We start from the raw sequence: 18,361 nt of genomic DNA, 5'->3' as shown, positions 1-18,361 counted from the left end.
CTTCAGTAAGAGAGATTGGAAAAGTTAGGGCTGTCCTTTTAACAGAGAATATTAAAAGGTGACTTAATGAAAGTTTTCAAGATGATGATGAATTTTAATAGAGCAAATAGAGAACAATTATTCCCCCTGGCGAGTGAGTCAACAACCAGAGATGATGGATTCAAAATTATTGGCAAAAGATCTCACAACTCCCCATTCCCCAGAGGCAGGATGAGAATTGTTTTTTGGCATTTCAAGATCTGGAATGTTATACCTGAAAAGATGGTGGAAGGTGAATCCATAAATAATTGAGTTGGGCAGGTAGTCGGGGATGAGGAACTTACAACATTTGGCACAAAAAATGGGGATGAGGGACTAAGCACGACAGCTTCTTCAAAGAGAGAGCAGAGGCACAATGGGCCGAATGACCTCCTGTTAAAAGTTTCAATGATTCTATAATCCGTAGTAAACGATAACTAAGAACTGCTGTTGTGGTAGAGATATAAGAAATGGGGTTAGCATTAGGCAAACCAATGTGCTGAAAGTTTCTATGACTGATTATTGAATGTTCCAACGTAGTTCAATTGCATGGAGAGGGTAAAGGGGAGACAGTTGGAGCACCTGGTGAAGCAAGAAGGGAGTAACATTGGGTTTTATGTAGCTGTTACATGTCTGTTGAAGTATTACTAAGTAATTTCTAGTTTGGGAACTTTACAATAACCTAAAGGGTCCAGTGAAAAGGGTGCTTGAAACTATGAGCTCATGGTACATTCTTCGGGTGGGAGGAAAAATAAAGTTTGTGATTCAGGTTTTATCAGAAGAGAAATTTTGGTAGAACCTTTGTTCATTAGTCTGTACAGGAAGGAAGAAAGTGGTAAGCCAGGTGGCCATAGGCTAACCAAGTCCGCACCCTAATCGTCCATCTTTGCTCTTCTCTCTCTCATCCAAATTCTTTGAAAAATTCAGTTATAATTACGAATATTGATTTTAAAAATGTTAATCAAATAAACCTGCTTATCAAATGCATAATAATGCTGTCTAAACACGGGTATAGATTTGCAGATATCCTAAAATTGATGTAGGCAATTGTAAAGGAGGCTGTACATAACTTCAGGAGGACATAGCCAGAATGGTTGATTGGATAGTTACATGTTGGATGAAATTCAACACTGAGAAGTATGAGGTGATTCTTCCTGGGGAGAAGAATATGGAGAGAAAATATGTGTTAAATGTGCAAGAGGAGTAGAGAAACAGAGTTAAAATGCACACCTTTAAAGTTCATAAATGCTGTTTTTGGTTTCTAAAACAGCACAGGAATAATTGATTTTATAAATAGGGTCGCAGAGTACAAAAACAAAGGTAAAAATAAAGTTATACGAATCATTGTTTAGATTGAAGTTAGAGTATGATGTCCAGTTTTGGGTTCCCTATATTAAGAAGGATATCCAGCCCAAGGGGTATGTGCACAAGAGATTTGCTAGGGTGATGCCAGGGATGAGAGGATTTAATTACAAAGAAAAATGCTGTTTTTCCACAAGAACAGAGAACATTAAGAAGAGATTTGATTGTGTTGTTCAAGATTAAGGGGATTTGATGAGGTGTTAAGTAGGGGGGGGAACATTTCTAGTTTAAGATCATTGAAAGAATGATTGGAGGAGGTAGGATTTTCTTTTAATGCTGAAGGTTGTTAAGAAGTGAGTGCCTTTACCATCAGCTGTTGTAGATGGGGAATCCATAATAGTTTTAAACGAAAAGTGGATGAGCGTAGGGCAAGGACTAGGAGGATAGCTCTGAGAACTGGAGCGTACACAATGAACTGTAAAATTCCATCAGTTTCAGAATAAAAAATAATAAATTCTGGAAATTTACACAAGGTCAGTCAGCATCGGAAAGAGAGGTTAATGTTTTGGGTAGGACCTTTATTAGAACGCTGATGGAAAAGTCACATCTGAGATGTTAATCTATATTTTTCAGATGCTGATGGAACTGCTGTTTATTTACAACATTTATTGTTTTGAGATTTCCAGCATGATTTTTCTTTTTATCTTTTGTAAAAGTTGAAATGAGTGACTTTTGTACAGTATTATCATTTTATATCTGTGTCACACCGCAATTGGAATAAAATGATAACGCAACTTAATTGTGAAGGTTGTGGAAAATTCTGAGCAAATGAGTAAACAATGTAGTGATTCAAGTGTCAACACAAACTACCTCAGTACCTTTTTATCTATATGCAGCTGTGTTTTTATATATTGTATATTTTTTGTTATTGGGAGAGGGAGGGGGAAGAGAATTGAGATTCTCATTTTTCTCCCTTTGCAGGCCCCTCTCTACGGCGAACTGGGCCACGGTCTTCTCCACATCCGCTGTCAGGAGGTGAGATTGAAGCATGGTGAGCCAAACCATATTACTGTAGTCTTTTTCCCTTTTGCAGGCTGCTGTAAATGTCCCCCCTGTAATAGGAAGTGTGGGACACTCTGGGCCACAGCATTCTCCACCACTGTGGTTGACTGATAATTATATCAGATAATATACTGATAGGAGGGCTACTCCATGCAGGGACAGACAGATAAGATTGGTTCTTCCAGTGGTGCTTCATTGATTGATTTGTATTTAGATAATTCTTGCAAATGCAGTGAATTATTTTTGGTATATACACATTGTTTTTTGAGTTGAAAACCTTTATTTACAAATATTGATGGAGCACTAATCTGAGTACATTGTAAAAAAAGTTTTAATGTTTGTGCTTTCTTGCCTAGCAGTAAAAGACTTTAAGGCCAATCAGTCATTTAGGGGGCCAGATTTTGCTATAGCGGGGAGTCTAAAGGCATTTGCAGTTGGATTTACCCCAACATCCTTTCAGCTCAATGTTTTTTCCCCACAAAATTGCTTGAAGTGTGAGCTGATAATAATGCAATGAGGGAAAGAGGGCCTCTGAAACCTGAGTGACCAGGGCAATTGACATGGTATCTATCTCATTAACCTGTCAGATTGAGGAATAAAAAGCAGAAGGACTGAGAAGGAGTCTGAATTAAAGGTGGTGAATTCAATGTTAGGTCAGGCACAGAAAGAGAAATAAAAGAGAGGGAAGAACTATTGAAATGATAGAGGCAGTAACAGACAAAGGAAAAGTAAGAAATAATCTACAGTTTTTAAATTTGACATTTTAACAATCTCCAAAAATTTGAAATCTGAAGGAATGAGACTCATTTTTGTAATAGTTAACTTTCTGTCCCAAAAAGGTTGATTAGCAGTAATTTAACACATGTTGATGTCACTGCTGCAACTAATTTAATATCTGTAGCTGATCTCTTTGTATCTATCGTGGAAATACAGCCACTTCACGACATCTAACATGCGTCGAAGGTGAGACAGACAGTGAAGTGCTGCTTTTACAAAGCTAATGGCGCAGCAGCTCAACTTGGATAGCAACATTTGGATATTCACATTTAACCGTGCATTTGCTCCTCTAAATTTGCTGTAACATTTACATATCAGTTGCGCCATTAGCCTCACCATTATTTTCACGGTAAATTCTGGCCCATTAGTTTATTAATCCTGAAAAGAGAGTGAAACTGAATAGTAGGATGACATTGTGTCTCAGCGGTTAATGTTATTTTTGCATGCAAATCTCAATTTCTACATGAAGCTTAATGAGTCTGTCCAGTAAAAATTTATGGAAAAGGTTGGTAGCCAAAATATATATGATACCAATTTCCAGCTCCAAAGATTTCCAAGAGAGTGCCTTTTTAAAAATATATAAAACTGAGATTCAGAAAGAATTAAGCCTTTTGAATCCATGGCTACTGAAAACAGAGGGAGGAATTACCATTGATGATGCTGATGCTAGTATGCAAATGCTTAAAGCTCATTAGTAAGATGTTAACTTCTTCTAAATAAATGATTAAAGTAGTGGATAAAGGAATAATGTACAAATAAGTTAGAATTTGCCAGCATCCATTTCTAGTTTTGTGTGAGTTAATTGCTGGCTAAAGTATTAAGGAAATAGCTTCAGATAGTAATGAGCTCGTCGGACCAGAATGTGCCAAATTTGATTCTGAATGTGCAGTGTTGAGCACATTAGTTTCAATAAGAACAGCAACTGGGGTGTTATTGTTTGCTTCAGTGTCCTGGGCTGAGGAAAGGAGGGCTGGATTATATGCTGAGGATGGGCTCTCCACACCCCAGCACTAATGATGGGGATGAACCCATCTCCTCTTAGCTGGATTACCCAGCTTTAAAGGGCATAGTCTGAAAAATTAGTTAGTATGAGGTGGGACATCTGTTCATCTCCAGGAAGAAATCCTATCACAGAGCTGCCAACTAGTTGGAGACCTGCACACTGGCAATCGCAGTAGGAGTGATGGCCCTTGCTGGTGCTGCAGGTAAGTGGCGTTCAGCAATCAATCCAGACATTCGGGTACATCTGGGATCTCACTAGGATGAGGTTGACAAATCCAGTATGGGTAGGGTGGGGGAATATTTGACGGGGTGGGGCATGAGGCAAAACTGTGGGGAGGAACCTCCAATTGGTACTAGGGGCCTGGCAAGAGGCACTGCACCCCACAAACTGGCCAGCAACCTGCAGGGTTAAACCTGCACACGCACCATGGAACACTGGCTTCTCCTGCCGCCCATTATATTGGAGCAGTGGTAGAATGAGTCCCTTAACTGAGCATTAATTGCCTACTTAAGGGCCTCAGTTGCATCACAGGTGGACAATCTACCTGATGCTCCCCTGCCACATGTAAAATTGAGGCGGGGCCAGGTGGGCTGGCGGTGCGCACATCACTGATGGCATGGTGCCTGATTTACGGATCCACCTGCCTGTTTTCCTGCCCATGGATGGCCAGTAAAATTCAGCCCCCGATCTCTGTCCTTAAAGAAGGGTGAGCATAGAGTGAGGGCAAAATTGTCCTCGACTTGATGCCTCTGATTGAATAGCCTGATGGGAGCAACCTAAGGTCACACAAACAATAGTCAATAGCTGCTGAAATTCCAGGAACCATTTTCATAGAGTTGGTGTATTCAGGTGTGCAAGAGAGTAAATGGCGTAAAATGAAAATAAATACCAAAGAGGTTCTGGCTAATACCTCCTTTTGCTTTTGTTTTTCACTATTTTGAATGCACACAAATCTGTGTTTAGGATAACAGTTGTTACATTTTTAAAATTAATCTAGCACAGGATTTTCAGCCAGATTTGTTTAGTGGATTCCAAGAAGCAGAAAAACCAAGGGCAGTTGCAGAAAGTATTTCCATTGACTTCATTGCTTTAGGAAAATATTAAAAAAAAAACCTGTGGTAGCTTAAAAGATTTAGTGCACAACACAAATAAAGCTCTTGCATAATCCTTCATTGATTATCTCCTGTCAGCACCTATGACTCTTTGTTGGATAAGCTTAACTTGTTTTTCTGCAAAATCATACAGCATGGTTCCATGTATAAGGGAGTCAGTTCCTTTAAGTAATAATCTGCTTGGGTTTTATGTGTGCAAATGAATCCAAAGGACATTCTGTCCTTCCATGTGTAAGCCTATTTATTGTTGAAAATATGTTTGTGATGAAATACAAGCCTTTTCTTTGGAGCTCAGTGCTTTAGTGATTTTTTTTTGTACCATTCATTATGATTCTTGTTTTTGGACTAAGTAAATATTTTACAAAATTTGCGACTAGCGTGCGCAAGTATTTATTATAAACGCTTGAGTTCGGCATGTTTGTCTTGCATTTTGTTCTCGTGAGTAATAAGGGAATTCCTACAGATTTAGCAGTCCTGAAGTATAAATTCTGACCTTTATGACTAAAGAGTCATTGTTCAATAATAGTCACTCAGCTTACTGAGGAAAACAAATAGCGTTATAATAGTTAAGATGAATATCGTAGCTTTTACTTTACATTCTATTCCATAACAGTATATTTCCTAATCATTACACTTTGGCATCATGACTAGTTTTGCTGATGACATGAGTGTGATTTTCTGCAATGTCGCTTATAAAATTTGTCTGTTGTACATTGTGACAGTTGAGATATCTGTTAGTTTTCTTCCTTTATCGGTGAAATGTTTTTTTTGCTTTTCTAATTTGGTATTTTCTACTTTAATTATTCACCATACTAAAAATCTTTCTCCCCAGTTGTGTCCAAGCAAAACACATTTTCTGAGCTACCGCTGCCATTTTAGTTCCTTACCTACTCCAATTCATATGCCAGGGAAGAAAACATCACCTAATAAAACACAGAAAAAAGTGATCAAACTTACCATAAAATTTGCTCAACAAATCTGTCTCTCTTTTTCCCTCCCTCACAAACCTCACAATGCACCCAGCCTGGCCTTGAGCATCCTGAACTTTGGGTGCACCAGACCACAACACCTGCCTAGAAGAAGAAACCATTTTATTTTGTCCATCACCAATGCCACAGGAATCAACTAGTAACGAATAAATTCTTTGAAGTACTGTTGCTGAACATCAGCGGAGGTAATATTTTCAAACGTTTTAAGTTCTTACTGTTGCATGTTCTTCAGTGGTCCCACTATAAACCAAATTTCCAAATGGTCAAATACTAAGTCATTAAATGTTCATTCAAACAAATGGTACTCAAGTTTATTTTGAGGTGAAGTTAATGGGTGTTCAAACTGTAGCCTAAGCGTACCTTTATCCTCAAGGATGTAGAAATGTAGATCCCGTCTTGTGAGAATATACCTGATTTATAGGTCACTAAAATACATATCATTTCTATGGCATTTGACGTTAATATTATACTTTAACTACATTGTTATGTTTGTATTTTATAAGTGGACACAAGTCTGTAAAGTAAGGGAAAGTATGTTAGAGATACACATGATTCATTAAGGTAGATTGATAAATGCTGATACTATGTTAATTTTTTAGAATTTTAGTTTGAATTTAGATTATGGCAGGACAATTGAAATTTCCCTTTTCTAAAAAAGTCGTGCAGAGTCAGAAGTGACATTACTGTAATGGGTAAAATACTGGGATGGGCCTTAGTATAGATTATAAAAGACTGCTTACGCTGAGGCTGTGAATAATGTTTTCAGAAACTATCGGACTGTATTAACTGCTAACATTAAAGAAGGCCTTTGATTAGGTACCTATACAAAATTATAAGATTAACACTGATATCAAGAGCATACTGATAGCACCAAAATTGTTTTTTTGGCATTCCCAACAGTAGAATGATCATTCTTGTTGCTATGTTGCAAGTGCAGGACTAATTAGTACCAATTTTACTATGACGTGCAGCATTATAACGTCAGTGGGATATGAAATGCTATTTGGAAAACATACTTGTGAGTAGCTAGCTAATTTAGGATGAATGGGTGAAAAATTAGAGTTTCTTGTAATAAAGCATTGAAAAAGCTCCCTTTTGAAGGTGCTATTCTCAATTTCATTGTTAGGCAAAAGGAGTGACCTAACTTGAAACTGCTGTACCTGCTTAAGATGTGTCATTGAATTAAGGTGGAGGAGCGGAGAGAACTATTATTTAATACCGAAATATTCTCTGTGGAGACATTACACAATTATGCTTTGTTGGACAGGTTTCAAGTGGAAAGATGTTTTCACTGGACTATCTCAATGATACTAGGTTGATCTTGTGACATCAAGATTCAAAATGGACAGTAGAATGTGGTGGTGGGGGGCTGCACAAGTAAACCAAAGTTTGCTAACTCTAAGAAATTTAGAAGCTTTTACCTAGAATATCATAATTGAGAGCCTGTTGTTTAGATTTTACTTCTATAATTCTACCTTTTTTTAAAAAAAAATGTTTTTATGTTTTACTTTATATATTTTGTATCCTCCAGTGGCCTGCTTTATCCTTAATTGTGTAAGAGCTTCCTCCCCAACCCTGACAGAGTTGATGACTAAATCTAGATTAAGTATACTTGTTATTGAGCATGCACTCAATGAAACTATCCTGTATTTTGCCTTTGTTGGACAGCTTGATAGCTATATGTTTTTGTATATAGTTTTTCTTTACATAATTAGGTGGTGGCAGGAGCAGAAGAGGTTTATTGCAAGCTTGCCTCCAATTATTTTCCCCCTGTTTCATAGTGAAGGATATTTAATAACGCAGAGTGGAATATTTTTCATTTCAGGCACACAGTGTTGGTATTGAGCACTCCCTGGACTGGTATAACACTAGACATAGAATAAAGCTCTTTCTACATTGTCCCAACTTCAAGAACACATTTTTATTTCCAGTTTCTACACAAACAATTATTGGTCTGAGTGACATTTCTGCTGTGACTTTGCGCACAAGGAATTTGAATAAACTTACCCAAACGTATTTTACACAGGACCATTAAAGCAGGCATGAAGAGAAGTCTTTCATTTTATCACTTTGAGCTAAATTTAAATTCAGGTCTCAGAGGTGAAGAGCCATGGTCTGACCTCTTCTGCACATTTGGTTTTCCAACCTTTGGATTCTGCATACTTCATGGAGGATCTCAAATTATTGGATATATAAGGATATATTTGCATCCCTTAACACCTTTTAACCATATCATACTTTCCTCTGGCCCACTTCTGTAAAACAGCACCCTGCCACCCACCCCCACCTTCCCCTGTTCCAGTCCTACCTATCCCAATCTAGCCAGTATACCTCCAACGGCTCACCTTTTTATGCTCATATGGGCACCTCTGGTGTGCCCCAAGATTCAATATATAAACATCCTAAAACAGAGACACTAACACCATGCCATCAAGCCCACCATATCCAAACAACGATATAACTTCATACATTGTTCATACATTCATACCTAACCATGCTATCTCCATGCAACCATGCAAAAACTTACAGCTGATTCTGAAAAACATTGGGAAACTCCTTTCTGACTTGTAAAGGAAATCAAGCAAGGTCTGAGAGACAGTGATAGCCCATGGCCTGCTTAATTGCAGCAATCAACCATCCCCTACATAATTCTTATCCAATATTAAAAATAATGCCTTGTTGTAACACAATTACTCTTGGCTAATAGCATATGTCAACGTACCTCAAAACCTTGTCCCACAAGTGAAAATGTAGCCCTCCTGAAATTGGGTGCTAACACTAGATTATCGGTATCATTCAAGAAAGAAATAGGGGGAGTACAGGGCCAACATATTCCAATAAAGATAACGGGTGGGACCAACAAATCCAAGGAACCCTGGATGTCTAGGGATTTACAGGATTGGATAAAGAGAAAAAGAGAGGCTTATGGCAGATACTGAAGACTTAAAACAGCAGAAGCCCCAGAGGAGTAGAGAATGTGTAGGGGGAACTTGAAATTAGGAGAGCAAAAATGGGGCATGAAAAAACATTGGCAGGTAAAATAAAAGAAAATCCAATGTTATTTTACAAGTACGTTAAGAGTAAGAGGATAACTAGGGAAAGAGTAGGGCCCATTAGGACCATAGTGGTAATTTGTGTGTGGAGCCGGAAGACGTGGGTAGGGTTCTAAATGAATATTTTGTGTCGGTACTCACAAGTGAGAGGGACGATGTGGGTATGGAAATCAGGCAGAAGGACTGTGATATAATTAAAGAAATTAGCATAGAAAGGGAGGAGGTTCTAAGTGGTCTGGCTGGCTTAAAAGTAGATAAATCTCCGGGCCTGGATGAAATGCATTCCAGGCTGTTGAGTGAGGCAAGGGAGGAGATAGCAAGGATCCTGGCAATAATTTTCAATGCCTCTCTGGCCACAGGAGAGGTACCAGAGGACTGGAAGACAGCCAATGTGGTACCGTTATTCAGGAAGGGATAAACCAGGGAACTTCAAGCCAGTCAGTCTAACCTCAGTGGTGGGGAAACTATTGGAAGGAATTCTGAGGGACAGAGTTAATCTACACTTGGAGAGGCAGGAATTAATCAAGGACAGTCAGCATGGTTTTGTTCAGGGCAGGTCATGTCTGACCAGTTTGATTGAATTTTTCAAAGAGGTGACTAGGTGTGTAGATTTGACGTAGTCTACTTAGACTTCAGCAAGGCTTTTGATAAGGTCCCATATGGGAGACTGATACTGAAGGTAAGAGCCCATGGGATCCAAGGCAATTTGGAAAATTGGATCCAGAATTGGCTGAGTGGCAGGAAGCAGAGGGTGATGGTTGTGGGGTGTTTTTGTGACTGGATGCCTGTGTCCAGTGGGGTTTCACAGGGATCGGTGTTGGGTCCCTTGCTGTTTGTGGTATATATAAACGATTTAGACTTGAATGTAGGAGAGTTGATCAGGAAGTTTGTGGATGACAAATTGGTAAATAGTGAGGATGATATCCTTAGATGACAGGAGGATATATACGGGCTGATCAGAGGCAAATGGAATTTAATCCGGATAAGTGTGATGTGATGCACGGGAATATACGATGAATGGTAGGACCCTGGGAAGTATTGAGGATCAGTGGGACCTTGGTGTGCGTGTCCACCAGTCCCTTAAGGTAGCAGGACAGGTAGATAAGGTGGTTAAGAAGGCATATGGGATACTTGCCTTCATTAGCTGAGGCATAGAATATAAGAGCAGGGAGGTTATGCTGGAACTGTATAAAACGCTGGTTATGCCACAGCTAGAGTATTGTGTGCAGTTCTGGAATCTGCAATATAGGAAGGATGTGATTGCACTAGAGAGGGTGCAGAGGAGATTTACTAGGATTTTGCCTGGGCTGGAGAGTTTTATTTTCTCTGGAGCAGAGATGATTGAGGTGTATAAAATTATGAGGGCATAGATAGGGTAGACAGGAAGGAACTTTTCCCCTTGGTGGAGGGATCAAAAACCAGAGTGCCTAGATTTAAGGTAAGGGGCAGGAGGGTTGGAGGGGATGTGAGGAAGAATTGTTTCACCCAGAGGGTGGTGGGAATCTGGAGCTCACTGCCTGAAAGGGTGGAAGAGGCAGAAACCCTCATTACATTTAAGAAGTATTTAGACGTGCAGTTATATGCCATGGCATACAAGGCTATGGGCCTATGCTGGAAAATGGGATTAGAATAGTTAGGTACTTGTTTGACTGGTGCAGACTTGATAGGCTGAAGGGCCTTTTTCTGTTCTGTAGACCTCTATGACTCTTTGATTATGATTATCATTAAGTTATCCCTGCAATTGAAATCTAACAAAGTAATGATTTCTGTTGCCTGGTGTTGGTATACTATCTTTGGATTTCTAAGTATTAAGATGATGTATTTTCTAGTACACCCCCTGACATTGAATAAGAAAACATCAGTAATACTGTTGACAATAAATGCAGTTGTGCATCACTCCCCAGTTGGCTGCACCACTTAATGTACAGATTGTTGAAAACCTGCGTAATGTCAACATTAAACTCTTCTAATCATTTAATTTGTTTGCAATGTTCCTTTATCTCGCTGTTTGTTGTCTTGGATGCTCATAACATATGCCAAGTAAGAACCTTGGGTCAACCATAGAAGTTTGACAAAGCAGCCCACATGATTGGCGCCCCATCCACCGCTTTAAACGTTTAATTCCTTATTCTGCCAGTGGAACATGAATGTACTGTGTACCATCTACAAGATACATTGCTGCAACTTGCCAAGGTTTCTTTTGACAGCACCTTCCAAACCTGTGACCCCTACTACCTAAAAGAACAAAGGCAGCAGGTGCATAAGAATACCACCACTTGCAAGTACCCCTTCAAATTGCATACCAACCTGACTTGGATCTATATCACCTGTTCCTTCATTGTCACTGAGTCAAAGTCCTGGAACTCTCCACCTAACAGCACCACCTTCTCAAGGGCAATTAGGGATGGGCAATAATTGCTGGCATTACCAGTGATGCCCACATCCCATGAACAAATAAAAAACACCACACTGTACTGCACAAAATGATTCAACTCCCTCCTGATGATTATTATCCTCTTTTTAATATTGTAATTATATCCTTTTTTAAACAAATAAAGCTGCATGCCCTACTTTCTTAAGAAAAGGTTGGATCACAATCCTGTATTAACTTTCAGTTGCATTTCTATTTATCACTAGTTTCAGAAACCTATTTCATCAGTTTTGCCCTTGATCTCCTCATGTACACTTTCGTCCTTGGCAACATTATCATTTAAGCAGAAGGTAATCACAAATATGCACACTGATGATACTCAGCTTTACTTCTTATTCCATTACTGTTGCATTATTTATCCAACAGCTGTGGCTCAGTGGTAGCACAACATCTCAGAGTTAGGTTATGGGTTCAGAAACCTGAGCACAAAATTTAGATGGATGCTGTAGTGCTGTACTGAGCGAGTACTGCACTGTTGAAGATGCCACTTTCTGATGAGACTTTAAACAAGGCCTGGAATGCTCTCTCAGAAGGACATAAATTATCCCATAGAACTGTTTGAAGAAGAGTAAGGGAGTTCTTCCTAGTGTCCTTGCCAATATTTATCCCACAATCAACATTACAAAAACAGATCATCTTGCCTATGCACAAATTAGGGAATGAGTTCCCTATATTGCAATAGTAACTACGTTTTAGAAATACTTCATTGCTTGAGATGTCCTGTGGTTGTAAATAGCACGATATAAATTCAAGTCATTTATTTGTTGCATCAGCTGTACCTATTGCTGTACTCTCACCAACACTTGTGCTTTTGTTGCAGGGCACCAATGCCTCTGCTCTGGAGAAAGACATCGGCCCAGAGCAGTTCCCAATCAATGAACACTACTTTGGTTTGGTCAATGTAAGTTTATTACACTTTCTGAAGTAACTAATACAAAGTTGTGTATAGGTTGAACTTAAAAAGAAGTAGCTGTTTGAAGCTCGGAAAATGTCATCATATCTCATCATTATTTTTGTCCTTCCCGGAGAATGATCCTATATTGGTGAACTTGAAATATTGGGGACGTTTTCATTAGAAAACAGGAGACTATGGGGTGATTCAATAGAGTTTTTTAAAATTATTAAATAATCAGACAGAGAAACAACCGTATCCAATAATTGAGGTGACTAGACAAGGAAACATAGATACAATAGCAGCAAATGCCACAAGACCTGGACAATATCCAGGCTTGGGCTGACAAGTGGCAAGTAACATTGGTGCCACATAAATACCAGGCAATGACCATCTCCGACAAGAGACAATCTAACCATATCCCCTTGACATTCAATGGCATTACCATCTCTGAATCCCCCACTAGCAACATCTTGGGGGTTACCATTGATCAGAAACTGAACTAGACCAGCCATATAAAGTCAGTGGCTACAAGAGCAGGTCAGAGGCTAGGAATGTTGTGGTGAGTAACTCACCTGCTGACTCCCCAAAGTCTGTCCACCATCTACAAGGCACAAATCAGGAGTGTGATGGAATACACTCCGTTTGCCTGGATGAGTGCAGCTCCAACAACAGTCAAGAAACTTGACACCTTCCAGGACAAAGCAGTCTGGTTGATTGGTGCCAATACCACAAACATTCACTCCCTCCACCACTGGTGCACAGTGGCAGCAGTGTGGACCATCTAAAAGATGCATTGCAGAAACTCACCAAGGCTCCTTAGGCAGCACCTTCCAAACCCATGACCGCTACCATCTAGAAGGACAAGGGCAGCAGATAGATGGGAACATCACCACCTGGAAGTTTCTCTCCAAGTCACTCACCATCCTGACTTGGAGACGTATCGCTGTTCCTTCACTGTTGCTGGGTCAAAATCCTGGATCTCCCTCCCTAACAGCACTGTGGGTGTACCTAAACCACAGGGACTGCAACGGTTCAAGAAGGCAGCTCACCACCACCTTTTCAAGGGAAATTAGAAAAAAAGAGATTTAGAACCAAGAGCAGGAGAAAGCTCTGAGCTCTAAACTGGTGGAATGCAGTGTTAGTGACCGAAGGAGAGATCATGGCCATATTCAAGGAAACGGCAATAAAATGACATGGAACGAGGAGCACTATTTTGGTAGAGGAATAACATTACATATTGATTGTTTCATATATTTCATTTTGTGTTACAACTTCTATGTAACACTATGGTTGGAAAATGTGAATAAAGCTTTTTATTTCTTTACTGAAACCTGAGAATCTAGGGGTTTACCTTGTGTTTTGGGTACAACCAGAAAATTGTGCCCAAAACCTCTTTGGAATTGCGTTGGTTAGATCATAGTTCAAGCTTCCAATAAAATTTAATTTGCAATCACAAATATAAAATCTTCAATGAACCAGTGCAGTTGGAGAGTGTAATAAAACATAACCTTTTCTTTCCATTGAGAAGCATTCCTTGGTGAAAGGGCTGAACAGCATAGATACTAAGAAGCTGTTTCTGCTGGCTGGGGAGTCTAGAATGCAAGGGCACAGTCTTGGGACAAGGGATCGATGATTTAGGATTGAGATGAGTAATTTCTTAGAAGGTTGTGAATCTTTGGAATTCTCTATCCCAGAGGTTCATGAGTGCTTCATCATTGAGTTTATTCAAGGCCAAAATAGAAACATAATTGATCTGGGAATCAAGAGATGTGTGGCATGGGTGGGAAAGTGAAGTTGAGGCAGAAGGTCAATCATGATCATATTGAATGTTGGAGCAGTCTCCAGGTGCTGAATGGCCTTCTCTGGCTCTGATTTCTTGTATCCCTCTGTTCCTGTTGGCATCTTTCCATCTCGTGAGATGATGGTTTGCACCATGGTGGTCAACTGTTAGGCATCTCCTGCTATGGCTAAGGAGACCTGCTCTGGAATAGCAGTCGCTGTCTTCCTCTGCAGCAAATATGACTGCAGATTGAGAAGGCGCACAACTTGCTGGCCCTCTTCTCAGCCAGATAAGCTCTCTGTTTCTGCTGGCCTCTTCCAATGCCACTCCAACCAGTCAGCCTCCAGAGGTCACAGCCGTCAGTGACTGTCCACCATCTTGATATCTTGCTTGCAGGTGTCCTTTTAGCCGAGGAATGGAGGCTCGGTAGGTTGTGACCCAGTGACCTGTACACCATGCAGTAGGTTTTTGGGCATACAGCCATCATCCATCCAAAGAACGTGGCTGAGCCAATATTGATGTCACTGGCTTAGCAATGAGTGTATGTTGATGAAATTGTCACTCTTTTTGAGTTGGTGACCTTATTTGCCACGAGATGCTGAGGATAAGTCTGAGGTAGTGAAAGTGGAAACTGTTCAGCCTTTTTTCTTGCCTAGCATATGCTGTCTAGGTCTCGCCACTGTAGAGGAATGCACTGAGGACACAGTGGTATTCTCATTCAAGTTGCTGTTATTCCATGTGCTCTTACTCAGCTTGGCATAACAGCTGCAGCTTTTCATCAAGTGTCAGATTATGGGGCCTAGATATTTGGAGCTATTGACAACATTATGTCACATTGTAAATGCTGATAGATGACCGTATGGCAACATACTAGACCATAATATTTGTCTTCCTGATGCTGATGGTCAGAAACAAACTCTTGATGGGCATGAGAGAGTCTGTCCATTTGCCACTGCAAGTGTTCCTCAGTATGGAATGCTAGTGCAGAACCGTCAGTCTAGAGCAACTCTCTGATGAGGACTTGGTGCACATTTTTATTGGAGCTCAGGCCGGCTGAACAGCTTTCCATCAGTTCTGGTACGTAAGTAGATACTCTGTAGATAAACTGAAGGCCTATGACAGCAGCAAATTGAAGAATATACCAAAGAGTTTTGGTTCCAGAACACATCTGTTTGACCCCACAGCAGGTCTCAAAGGGTTCTGATATTGCCCTCTCATAGCTGACCTTACCCATCATGTCCTCATAGAAAGAGGAAACCATATTGAGCAGCTTCATCGTGTAGCCAATTTTCTCCAGTAGGTTAAAGAGACTGCCTCTGCTCTTGATGAGATCGCTGAAGGCAATATATGGTGTATTCTCTTGTTCACAGCATTTCTCTTGCAGCTGCCGGACTGAGAAGAATATGTCATTTATAGATCTTCCTGTTTTGAAACCATATTGGGATTCAGAGTAGATTTATTCAGCCAGGATCTGCAGTCTGATAAAGGCAACATGGGCAAATACTTTTACCCATAAAGCTCAGCAGGGATATGCCTCAGTAGTTGTGTAATCACTGCAGTTGCTTGTGTTCTTGTACAGGGTCACAATCTTTATATCATGCCTATCCTGGGACACTGCCCCCTCCTTTCAGCAGTGGCGAGAGAAACTTATGCAGATGCTGCAGCAATGTCAGTTTCCCATGCTGAGTGAGTTCAAGCGGTATAGCATCAGCATCAAGGGCAGAATTTTTTGCTGAGCCGGCAGATGTGCCCAACCCACTCGAATGTAAAATAGTGCATGATGGCATCTGGTGAGTGTCCTGACATCATCACACGATATTCTAGTCGGCAGGCGCGTGATAAACTCAGAAGCACGCATGCCGACAATTAAAGGGGCAATTAAGCCCATTAATGGCGCAATTAACAGAGATTTTTCGTTGTCTGTCCAACATTATGGTTGGTGAGCAGGTGAATCGGCCAGGCGGCCTTTGCATTTTTTTTTTTTTTTTAATTTTTCATCATTGTTTATTATAAACTGTTTATTTATGCATCTTCAGCCTTGTTGAAGCAGTATGTCAGACAGCACTTCCCACAGTATTGCCTGTTGAAATGACTGGCCATGAACACACCAGCACCACACTCCTCAGAAGGGCATTCACGCCGCAGACGATAGATTTTCCCATATTCATCAACCTTATAATATTTAAGGACAGCAAGCTTGACCTTCTTCCTCTTATGCTGGTTTTTCTTTGGTGTGGTGTAAGACTTCTTCTTCCTCTTCTTGGCACCACCACGAAGTCTCAATACAAGGTGCAAAGTTGATTCCTTTTGGATGTTGTAATCAGAGAGTGTACGGCCATCCTCCAACTGTTTTCCAGCAAAGATCAGTCGCTGCTGATCAGGGGGAATACCTTCCTTGTCCTGAATCTTAGCCTTTACATTTTCAATAGTATCTGAGGGTTCAACCTCGAGGGTTATCGTTTTCCCCGTGAGGGTTTTCACAAAGATCTGCATTTTCAAATTCAACCCACCGGCTGCTTCGTCCAGAAAGGTGCAGCCTTTGCATTTTTCAGGAAATCTCATCCACAGGCGGGATGAGGTTTCTGTGATAAAATAAAATAAATTTCTGTGGACAGCATTTTCTTTACCTACAATTTCAGCTGACTGCTAATGAAGCTTGGATGCTTTTTTCCGGTTTCTGTGACCTTTATTTTAGGTTGTTCAGGTCTTCAGTTCCTTGTGGCAGGTCTTTGCCTTCAGGGAGCTTTTCTGTGAACCTTTCCCCACACCCTTGATGACTTCAGCGCTTGCCGTCCTTCTGCCCCCACCCTGACAGCACTGAGTCTTTCAGCGCGTGAATCATGCTGGCTGGCTGTTAATTGGCCAGATAACGTGAATTTGCAGTTGGATGCCCATCGCGGTCGGCGGTCCATTCCCCAGCTAATCTCGCACCCGCTGACCTAAAATTCCTGCTCCTAGAGTTTTTGCCCATAGCAAGTGAGTCAGTAGCTTTTTTTAAAATTCATTTATGGGAAGTGGGTATCGCTGGCTAGGCCAGTATTTATTGCCTCTCCCTAATTGAGCTACCTTCTTGAACCGCTGCAGTCCCTGTGGTGTAGGTGCACCCATAGTGCTGCTAGGGAGGGAGTTCCAGGATTTTCCCAGTGACAGTGAAGGAACGGCAAAATATTTCCAACTCAGGATGGTGAGTTACTTAGAGGGGAACTTCCATGTGGTGATATTCCTATTTATCTGCTGCCCTTGTCCTTCTAGATAGTAGTGGTCGTGGGTTTGGAAGGCGCTGCCTAAACAGCCTTGATGAGTTTCTGCAATGCGTCTTGTAGATGGTACACACGGCTGCCACTGTTTGTCGGTGATTCAGGGAGTGAATGTTTGTGGATGGGGTGTCAATCAAGTGGGATGCTTTGTTCTGGATGGTGTCGAGCTTCTTGAGTATTGTTGGGACTGCACTCATCCAAACAAGTGGGGAATGTTCTATCCCACTCCTGATTTGCGCCTTGCAGATGGTGGACAGGCTTTGGGGAGTCAGGAGGTGTTACTGCAGAATTCCCCGCTCTGACCTGCTCTTGTAGCCACAGTATTTAAATGGTTGGTCCAATTCAGATTTTGATCAATGGTAACCCCCAATGTGCTAATAGTGAAGCATTCAGAGATGGTAATGCCATGAATGCAATGGAGAAATGGTTAGATTCTCACTTGTTGGAGATGGTCATTGTCTGGCAATCATGTGACATGAACGTTACTTGCCACTTATCAGCCCAAGCCTGAGTATTGCCCAGGTCTTGCTGCATATGGACATGGACAGCATCATGCTATACATTCATCAGCGAACATTTCCCCCACCACCCCACAGTGATGAGAGGGATGGTCATTGATGAAGCAGCTGAAGATGGCTGGGCCTAGGTCACTATCCTGAGGAACTCTTGCAGGGATGTACAG

At 40.8% G+C, this 18,361-nt stretch overlaps 2 protein-coding genes across 4 annotated transcripts in view; one reads left to right on the top strand and one right to left on the bottom strand.

Moving 5' to 3' along the window:
* Positions 1-18,361, top strand: part of usp46 (ubiquitin specific peptidase 46) — a 92,988-nt gene that overhangs the window by 17,128 nt on the left and 57,499 nt on the right. For 2 of the 3 annotated variants that reach the window (XR_005946257.1, XM_041214101.1), the window contains exon 2: positions 12,568-12,648. Coding sequence is in view for 2 of the 3 variants with exons in the window: in XM_041214101.1 (XP_041070035.1) it covers positions 12,568-12,648 (81 nt within the window). In the remaining variant the exon portion in view is untranslated. Of the gene's footprint in view, positions 1-2,301; positions 2,372-12,567; positions 12,649-18,361 lie in introns of all 3 variants that reach the window. The other variant, XM_041214178.1, reaches the window with a different exon arrangement.
* On the bottom strand, positions 16,397-16,953 carry LOC121292416 (ubiquitin-40S ribosomal protein S27a). The gene has a single exon (XM_041214329.1). It carries the CDS (start codon positions 16,913-16,915, stop codon positions 16,445-16,447), a length of 471 nt encoding a protein of 156 aa, XP_041070263.1. The 5' UTR covers positions 16,916-16,953; the 3' UTR covers positions 16,397-16,444.

Source organism: Carcharodon carcharias, chromosome 1, assembly GCF_017639515.1.
Source record: "Carcharodon carcharias isolate sCarCar2 chromosome 1, sCarCar2.pri, whole genome shotgun sequence".
Classification (NCBI taxonomy): domain Eukaryota; kingdom Metazoa; phylum Chordata; class Chondrichthyes; order Lamniformes; family Lamnidae; genus Carcharodon; species Carcharodon carcharias.
This window is presented reverse-complemented; position numbering and strand designations above follow the sequence as displayed.

Bases quoted from the DNA above. Each gene is read 5' to 3' on its own strand.
- LOC121292416 (XM_041214329.1), bottom strand. From the start codon at position 16,915: ATGCAGATCTTTGTGAAAACCCTCACGGGGAAAACGATAACCCTCGAG.